The 10114-nt window shown below is 44.1% G+C and overlaps 1 protein-coding gene across 1 annotated transcript; it reads left to right on the forward strand.

Annotated features, from left to right (window-relative positions):
* The first annotated feature begins 994 nt into the window (after window positions 1-994).
* Window positions 995-2499, forward strand: LOC123163682 (zinc finger protein ZAT12-like). Its single transcript, XM_044581043.1, has one exon. The coding sequence runs from the start codon at window positions 1534-1536 to the stop codon at window positions 2098-2100; it is 567 nt and encodes a 188-aa protein (XP_044436978.1). The 5' UTR covers window positions 995-1533; the 3' UTR covers window positions 2101-2499.
* The last annotated feature ends 7615 nt before the right edge of the window (window positions 2500-10114 follow it).

Genomic DNA, 10114 nt, shown 5'->3' on the forward strand with positions numbered 1-10114 from the left:
ATGATGGATTTCCCAGACTCTTTGATTTAGTCTTAAGTACTAATTACTCTCAAAAAAGGTTTAGAGATCAGATTACCAAGAGTCTGATCCGATCCATGGCATAGAATCTTCATTTAGTAAATTTCTTTTCTTATCTCTGAAATGTGAAGGGCAAGATTCCATTTGATCCCCATCAAACACTTCTACTGTGTGGAACAAACCGAGACGCTACAAACTCTCAAGTCCTGAAGTAGCAACAGAAGGCACTATTTAACACAAGTTGCAAATTAAAAACTACTAGAAAGTAGAGGATGCACAGCTAAGCCAAGCTACTTTCTTGCTGACATCAAACAGCAATTATTGATCATTTCAGTCCAATCAGCTAGTGCGGTGTAGACGCAAGCAACCCCGAGAACCAATCATCGGTGATAACCGCTAATTTTAATATGAAGAGTTGGATTTGTTTAATGTCCAGTCTCAGATGCCACTACTTGATGGTAGCTTAGCCTGCCTACTTTTGACTGGAAGAGCCATCTATGACACTATACCAGCATTGCAAGTAAGTGCAAAAGGTATTAGATGCCCCTCACGAAAAAATTAAGGAAAATAAAGAGATCCGGAGATACTGTTTCATGTGGCATTTGGAGCAGGCATAAGATGTTTGATAAGATCATCATTAAGAGGGTGATCTTCATCGATCATCTGTGTGATACTAATTTAATTGCAATTCCAGGTTGCCCTACCAATCAGCCTAGCTAGTCATGACCAAAACGGATGGGAGTACTGACACAAGTAAACTCTACAGGATTCAGTGGGCCACAATTTATCCTAAGAAAAGGAAAATGGGATCTTCGTTGAAATATAGTACCATTCCGTCATAATCTACCAAAAAAAAATAAGAATAAAAAATGTAGACACAAAGTACCATGTCATAATCTCAGTTCTCAACTGATCCTTTTTTGCTTTCTGATATGAAGTGCACTTGTTGATATCCTATCCTATAACATTTCAAATATTTTGCTCTTGAAATTTTCAGTCCCTCCAAAACAAGACAGGACTCTAGAGGAGAAACAGTTGACCTTGATAATATATAAAGGCCCTCATGAGTAATGTGCACAAGTCAAACCTGAATAAGCCCCTTTGGTTGATTTGAACTGAACTACTGAAGCGGCCATGCACAGGTACCTGCATCATCATGCTACATATATTTTCTGTTAATCCAAGGGATGCACTGAGCTCGCTACGCGTTGCGTGTGGCTCTAGAGTGACTCGATTTCGAACCACTTGCATTGCATCCGAGGCGAGCAGCGATACTCGACGCCGTTGCTTCCCTCTTCATCTATCTCTAGGGCCAAGTTGTGCATTTCTTTAACTGGCGAAACATATACTACATTAAGTGTCACTACTGCCTAGCTACTACTGTGTGATTTATTTTATGGTGTAAATGGACTATAAATACAGCTGCGGTTTGATGCGTTTCTTCTTCATCAGCTTCTTCTTCTTCCTCCTCATCATCTTTAGAGTTTCAGAGATCGATCAATTGGGTTCAGAGCAATGACGAATAGGTTCGCTTTCGAGGAGAAGGAGATGGCACGCATGCTTCTGCTTGTGTCGCGGGAGCAGCCGATGCCCATGCCGATGCCGGTGGCAGTGCACGGTGACCGCGCCCTGGAGCGGGTGTTCGTGTGCAAGACGTGCGACCGCGTGTTCCCGTCGTTCCAGGCGCTGGGCGGGCACCGGGCCAGCCACAAGAAGCCACGGCTGGACGACGGCGGCGACCTCAAGCCCAAGCTGCACGGATGCTCCGTCTGCGGCCTCGAGTTCGCCATCGGCCAGGCGCTCGGCGGCCACATGCGGCGCCACCGCGCCATGGCCGCGGGCGGAGGCGGTGGCCTCATGGCCATGACGCCACCGGCAGCAGCGATAGAGAAGCATGGTGGCGGCAACGGCGCTGTTGTCGGCATGAAACGCGGGCTGTGGCTCGACCTGAACCACCCACCTTGCGACGAGTACGGCGCCAGCTGCGAGGGCGACGACGAGTGCGGCCACGATGCAGCTGCCGCCGGGTACACGTTCCACCAGTTCCTGGATATCGGCACCATGGCGGTGGACTGCGTCTAGCTACCCCATTCTCCACCTATTACCGGGTTTTTGCCGAATAGTACAATATTTTTCCTTTGTGCTCTTTGGCAGTAACTTCCTTTTTACCCTTTTTCTTCTTCTTTTTCTTTTTTATGCATGGAGAGATCCATATTTTGTAGCAGTAGATGAGTGGCCTGGAAGATATGCCATGGTACATAAGTCATCTCTTTTCTCTTTGAGATGATTAATTTAGTGCTTAATTTGGTGGCTTCGGAGGCTCACCAGAGCTTACCTCAGGTATTCCGGTTATAATTTGTCCGGTTATTGTTGACAAAAAGTGAACCTTTGGTCCACTTTTTTTCCCCGCCAAAAAATGGCTCAACATGTAATTATCCAATTGTAGTAGAGTATATATGGAGCTTGTGATTTATCAGTTGGTGGCCCGACGTCATCTTACCTCTTTTAGTATGTGCTCGTTTATTACCAAACAAATTTGATGTTTGAATAATTTCCACTTGGAATAAAAAATTATCGTGTGAGGTCCAAGTTGAACTGTCAACTAATTAAGGAACTATCTACATTAAACCCTGTAAATTCGATTATTAAAAAACATGGAAATTCTAAAACCATTTAACATTAACTCAGACCTGGTTTCCAAGAGTGATTTGTATTTATGGCCTTCCAATAAACGGCGAAATATTTCAAATATTTAGGAAATGCTAGGACATGGTAATCCACACAAATTCATAAAAATATAACAATTTATGTCATGTGTACAAATCAAGAAAGTTCATTTATCTCTTGGGTGTTTGCATGGAACACATATGGATCACATTAGTTTTTTTCCCATTTTTTTTATTTCTCTATGCCCCACGTTTCTTAGGTTTTCTAGAAATATTTTTGGTAGACGAAGCCACCCTCCAATCTTTCCCGGTATGTAGTATTTTTGTTCAAGTTAGGAGTTTCCAGAACATGAATAAAAATGCTAAAACAAGATATGGCTATGGATTCGGAACCTGCAAAAAATCATCAAAAATTGTAACAATTATCTCATCATCCATACGATAAAAACGGAATAGGTATCTCTTGTTGTTCTTGCACATGACACGAATGGTCATATTTCTGGATAAACATTTGCTGGATATAATATCGTGGCATTCCTAAAAATCAATGAATTATTTTCACATTTTGTGATTACCCCCAAATGCCAAAACCACTATCCAACACAAAGTTAGGTTCAAGTTTAACGGTTTTAGAAAGTTTAGGGTAATATTTATTTTTTCATAGTTCAGGTTCAAGCTGGACCAAGCACCATAATTCGAGGGTTATGGTTATGGTAAACTTATTTAATTATGAAATACATATTAAAATATAACTTTAGCACATTATCAGTGCTAGCTACTCCCCCCTCCCCTCTCTAGTCTAGAGGGCCCAACTCAAAAATCACCCCAACCTAGGCAAATGTTGAGTGGTGGAGTAAATTCCGTAGTTTGCGAAAGTATGAAATTAGCACACTCGTTTTATTCGCATTACCTGCAATACATGCCTGCATGGCCACTAAACGAGCGTGAATTTTACATGCATTGGTGAGTTTTCTTTTAATCCTTGCATGCATAGATTTAATGCACCTGGAAATATCAACAAATTATGGAGAGGAATAGAAACAAGACTAACAAAATGGAAAATCAAAAAAGTTTGAGATGTGTCATTAAGCCAGAAAGAAGGGAGTAGTTGGCTGTATTTACTTAGAGAAAATACAGATTAAATTGTTTTAGATTATCAATACTTTTGCATCAATGTTCTCCTCCTTTTAATGAAAATATATTTTATGAAGTCATCATTGCTAGTAATCCTATATTGATGCTTATCATGGTAACATGGTTATCTTAAATAAATTTTGTAGTTACAAGCTGAATTACCCACACAATTATGCAACTAGATATTCTAATAGACAAATGACTAGATTTTTCATTATATATACAAACAGTTCTACAATAATGCATGTCTTTATGGCCGTATGCATCTTTATGATGCAGAGGCCGGGGCAAACCCCCTTTAAAAAAAAACGTCTTTATGGCTCGTCGTCAGAGCAAGAAGTATGGATTGTTACATAATCTTGTCAAAGCTTCATGAATTAATTGGCAGTAGTAGTTTTGAAGACTAGTATGTATGTTGTGAGGACATGAATTTGAGTATAGGCCTTATTTTAAAACCATTTCATAGAGACAATGTTTAGAGATGGCATTGTGAATTAGCAGAACAAGAAAATTTAAAAAATTTCTTGTCATCGTAAGTTTAATTAACCTTATTTTATTTTATTACATATACATTTAAAGTGGAGACAAGGTCTCTAAGAAAACTTTGTGACTTACTCTATTTCCTTTTTGCGAGATAACTTACAGTTTGTCCCCGTATAGGCGTGGACGCATGGTGAGATCTGAAGCGTTGATTTATTTATTGCCAAAAATTATTTGTAAATAAAACCGTTGGTTTATCCCTAAAAGCAATACTTTTTCACTGATTCCTAAAATTAATTGGATACCGGGTGCCTTATAAGTTGAAATACAAAACCAGTAGTAGTAGTAGTTATCCTGGATGCAGCTGTTCTAATCCTAATCTCACGTGAGCTCGAGTGAACAGTAAAATCAGAAAATGGAAACAAATTCAAAAATTTCGGATTTTTTCATGTGAACCATTGATAAATGTTTGTTTTCTTGCAAAAGTTCATCATCATATGACATTCGTGGAAATCGAGGAAAAAATTGATGCTCCAAAATGTTATTTTCAAACGCATTTTGGAGCATCAATTTTGTTTTTTTGTCACATTTCCACCAACATCATTTCATGATGAAAATTTACAAGCTATGAAAACATTTGTCAATGTTTCGCACAAAAAAAAAAAAATCAGTTTTTTACTGTTCACCTGAGCTCCCATGAGCTCGGGCTTGGAACAACACTTTCGTTGTTATCCTACCCTTCTCCTGCTCTAGGTAGTAGCATGTAGTAGTAAAGAAAGCTAGTATTCCCCTTAATGATGCAATGCTTGATGAGGTTAAGATGAGCACGCAAATATTGACAAATGCAGAGCATCCCTAATTAATATTTTCTAGCACAAGAATTGATGCCTTGGTGATTCCACCTTCAAGGAGAAGCGCGTAGAATTGTTACTTACTATACTAAAGCGATGGAATCTTGAGGCCTGAATTATCCTAGCTAGCTTTTCTTAATGATTTCTTTTAGCTGAATCTTCCTAGCTAGTTAAGTAGTTTAGTCCACAGTAGTGCTTCTCATGTGTGCATGAAAATAAGTATACCTTCTGGCCCAAGGTTAAACAAGTGTTTATGAAGAAGCAAATTTGCATTGCAACTCTCCTTGCAGCTTTACGCGTATGATTGATAAATGGTGGTGTACATACGTATGCAGAAAAGTGAAGCTGTTCAAGCATGTTCGAGCTGATTAATAAACTGCTGGCTGCTCTTTTTCTTTTGAGACAACTGCTGGCTGCTAACGTCGAAGGCAGCTAAGTTCTAATGTTTTTTTTTAAACGAAGGCTCGCGATGAGCCCGACTTTGAATTAACAAAGCCATACTAAGTTCTAATGTTGATGGCAGATCAGGCTCAACTCAACTGCAGGTTTGGGTTGAGATGGACATGGCCCAAAGGCTCACACATCACACATGCTACCAAACTGATGCAAAGCTGCATGCATGCACGTTGATGTTAGGGCATGGTGGCCATGTCTGGTTCGGCCAGCCGGAAGGATTCTCTTCGTCCATGTAAACATTAAGACGGTTGAATAAAAGCTTCGTGAGGTTGTCTTAAAAAAAAAAGCTGCATGCATGCATGAACTGTATAACAGACTAAGTGACGTCGATGCCATGCAAAGATGGTGTCTAAAGCCGTACCTTTTTTTGGAAAAGGAGGTTAAAAACCCCGGCCTTTCCATCAATCGATGCATACAGCCATCTTTATTATTATTCAACAAATGTCGTTTAAAAAAACCCTACATGTTCATGGCAGATAGCACTCGCCCCCGCGTCGCCTCTCTGCCGTCGCCGGAACCCCCTCCTCGCCCCTTCCCCCTCCCCGCGGTCGTCGCCTCGTCGGAGGATGCTGTGGGGCTAAGCCCGCGCGGCGGACGACGGCGGCTGGGCTCTCTTCCCTCTCGCGGGGAGGAGCTCATGGTGGGGAGGCTCGGCTCCATCTGCGTGCTGCCCGGCTGCTACGGCGCCAATGCGTGCATGCGGAGCTTTGGCCGGTGGATCCTCTCCGGCGGACAAGGCGGGGTGGCGGCCCCCCTTCTACCTGGAGATGGTCTTCGTGTAGGTCGGCTTGGCCAGCGGCTGCTCGCCAGATCTGGGCGGCCGCAGCCAGATCCAGGTCCTTCCTGGGCGGCTGTGGCGGCGCGGGCGTCTGACGACTCCGTTAATTCGACAGGTTTAGGCGGGGTGGCAACCCTCCCTCCTGGCTTTCACTTGGGTGGTTCTGTGGTGGTGGGTGCCAGATGTGGCTCTGGCCCGTCTGCCTTGACAGTTGGCGAGGAATGCAGTGGCTCTATGCGGCGATGGCGCATTCGCAACGGTGGAGGTGTCGGGCCAGTGGAGGCCTACGCGGGGGTGTTGGTCATGCTTCTCCAGGAGTAAGCCTTGCCGGCTGGCGGTGGAGGCGCCCGTGGGCGTCGCTATTCCTTCTTGGAGGCGCTGTCGTGGAGGTTACCCGTGCTCAACTCTCGGACCATGATCTACGGGCAAAAGTGACAATCCGTTGGATCGAGCGGCGAGAACATGTTCTAATGTCGTTTGTCCTCTTGGGGGCGCCGTCTTGAAGATCTTGGTCCCATTTGCACTTTTTGCAGGCTGGACACGCACAACATCGCGGTTGGCAGGTGCCCGACCGATGGTGTGGGAGGTTGTGGCGTTGCGTCTTGTGCGGCGACGAAGCCGACGATGATGGTGGCAAGATGTGCAGGGTCGCGACTTGTCTTTGTCCTCAATAGCCGGTCAGTTCCTGAGCGTGAAGTCGGAGTTGCGGCATTGCAAGGCGATACGGTGGCAATGATACCAGGCGACTGGCAGTTCGGAGTCTGTCGACGCCAGGTGGGCTCCTTTTCTCCTGCGAGGCTCGTCATTGAAGTCGGAGCTTCCTGTACTTCGACGTCGCCGGTCGACTGTTTGGCTTTGGCCAGCAGGGCCCTCGTGTCTCGTTCATTCGGAGGGGTCTTGACGGGTCGTCCGTGCTGAAGTCGGAGTTGCTTGCTCGTGGAGAGGTGATGACGATGACATTGCAGGCAATCTTGACGGTGTCCTCTCCTCGACGGTGTTTGTGGGTCTTTGTGGTTACCAGGTCGGCCGGGTGCCCTTCTTTCTAGGCGTGTTGTAACGGCTTTCGCCCGGTTTTTCATAAGTTAACCGGACAATTCTCTTCTGCTTTTTTGAAGAAATCAAGATCATCAGAGGCTGAGTTTCGAAAAAAAATGGCAGACAACACTCAGAAAACAATCGACATGCCAGAGTAGTTTCGCATGTAGAAAGCCCCGTTTTGATGAAGATTCAATCGGCGCTCACGTATCACGGTTAACTGCATTCTCTCTTGATGGACCTAGTCAGGGCCAGTGCTTATGACATCTGCCGTAGTTTTTTTTGTCACAAGGTTGAAAAGGCCGAGTGTTTCCTAACAAGTCCATCCAAAACAAAAGAGAAGTGGGCTGTAAATAAGAGCCAGCTCCAACGGGTGCTTCAAGAATCATGTGAAAGAGTAAGGTGGAACATGTATTAATAAAATAGTACTTCTCCATTTCTAAATATAAAAATATAAGACATTTTGGCAGTTTAAGTTAAACCGCCAAAACGTCTTATATTTAGGAATAGAGGGAGTATATATTTCTACTATACATGATAGTTATAAGATTAACAATAAATGACACGACAACACCATATAGTCAACAATTGGCTCTATTGTTATTCTCTTTCTTAGACTTACGCGCTTCCCGGAGTGATCCGGTCTCCTTTTAGTCATCATTCCCGAGCTTCTTTGATGCGGATAGGAAAACTCGGATACTTAAAGGGACAAGTTCTCAATTTGCATGAAGACTACTTTCGATTTGTAGTGAACGAGTCTTCAGCAGAACAGAAAAAAAAACTCATGTAGAATTTATTTTCTGGGAACACTCTTGTAGAAGTTAATTTTCAGCTGACACAACTTCTCGAAAACGCATAAAATTAGTTTACGACGTGCTGCTTGGCACGGGCCAGATAATATATCCGTAATTATTAGCAGTTTAACAGTAGTTTTAAAGGTGGCTTTTCGGCTGGATGAAGCCAGTGAAGGAAATATGTCTTAGAGGCAATAATAAAGTTATTATTTATTTCATCATATCATGATAAATGTTTATTATTCATGCTAGAATTGTATTAATCGGAAACATAATACATGTGTGAATACATAGACAAACATAGTGTCACTAGTATGCCTCTACTTGACTAGCTCGTTAATCGAAGATGGTTAAGTTTCCTAGCCATGTACATGAGTTGTCATTTGATTAACGAGATCACATCATTAGGAGAATGATGTGATTGACTTGACCCATTCCGTTAGCTTAGCACTTGATCGTTTAGTATGTTGCTATTGCTTTCTTCATGACTTATACATGTTCCTATGACTATGAGATTATGCAACTCCCGTTTACTGGAGGAACACTTTGTGTGCTACCAAACGTCAGAACGTAACTGGGTGATTATAAAGGTACTCTACAGGTGTCTCCGAAGGTACTTGTTGGGTTGGCGTATTTAGAGAATAGGATTTGTCACTCCTATTGTCGGAGAGGTATCTCTGGCCCTCTCGGTAATACACATCACTATAAGACTTGTAAGCATTGTGACTAATGAGTTAGTTGCGAGATGCTGTATTACAGAACGAGTAAAGAGACTTGCCGGTAATGAGATTGAACTAGGTATTGAGATACCGACGATCAAATCTCGGGCAAGTAACATACCGATGACAAAGGGAACAACGTATGTTGTTATGCGGTTTGACCGATAAAGATCTTCGTAGAATATGTAGGAGCCAATATGAGCATCCAGGTTCCGCTATTGGTTATTGACCGGAGACGTGTCTCGGTCATGTCTACATAGTTCTCGAACCCGTAGGGTCCGCACGCTTAAAGTTAGATGACGATCGGTATTATGAGTTTTGTGTTTCGATGTACCGAAGGTAGTTCGGAGTCCCGGATATGATCACGAACATGATGAGGAGTCTCGAAATGGTCGAGACATAAAGATTGATATATTGGAAGCATATATTTGGATATCGGAAGTGTTCCGGGTGAAATCAGGATTTTACCGGAGTACTGGGGGTTACCAGAACCCCCCCCCCCCCCCCCACGGGGAAGTAATGGGCCTATTGGGCCTTAGTGGAGAAGAGAGAGGGCAGCCAGGAGGTGGCGCGCGGCCCCCCTTGCCCCAGTCCGAATTGGACAAGGGAAGGGGGCGGCGGCCCCCATCTCCTTCCTTCTCTCCACCTCCTCCTCCCCCCTTCTCCTACTCCTACTAGGAAAGGAGGAGTCCTACTCCTGGTGGGAGTAGGACTCCCCCTTGGCGCGCCCTCCCTGGCCAGCCGCCTCTCCCCCTTGCTCTTTTATATACAGGGGCAGGGGGGCACCTCTAGACACAACAATTGATCTCTGGATCTCTTAGCCGTGTGCGGTCCCCCCTCCACCATATTCCACCTCGATAATATCGTAGCGGTGCTTAGGCGAAGCCCTGCGTCGGTAGCATCATCATCACCGTCACCACGCCGTCGTGCTGACGGAACTCTCCCTCAAAGCTCGGCTGGATCGGAGTTCGAGGGACGTCATCGAGCTGAACGTGTGCTAGACTCGGAGGTGCCGTACGTTCGCTACTCGGATCGTTAAGACGTACGACTACATCAACCGCGTTGTTCTAACGCTTCCGCTTTCGGTCTACGAGGGTACGTGGACACACCATGATCCTGTGTGTGCGTAGGATTTTTTTTGAAATTACTACGTTCCCCAACAGTGGCATTTGAGCCAGGTTTT

The sequence above is a fragment of the Triticum aestivum genome, chromosome 1D (genome assembly GCF_018294505.1).
Source record: "Triticum aestivum cultivar Chinese Spring chromosome 1D, IWGSC CS RefSeq v2.1, whole genome shotgun sequence".
Lineage (NCBI taxonomy): Eukaryota > Viridiplantae > Streptophyta > Magnoliopsida > Poales > Poaceae > Triticum > Triticum aestivum.

What these genes read in the sequence shown, in the direction of transcription:
- LOC123163682 (XM_044581043.1), top strand. Translation starts at nt 1,534, where the DNA reads ATGACGAATAGGTTCGCTTTCGAGGAGAAGGAGATGGCACGCATGCTT.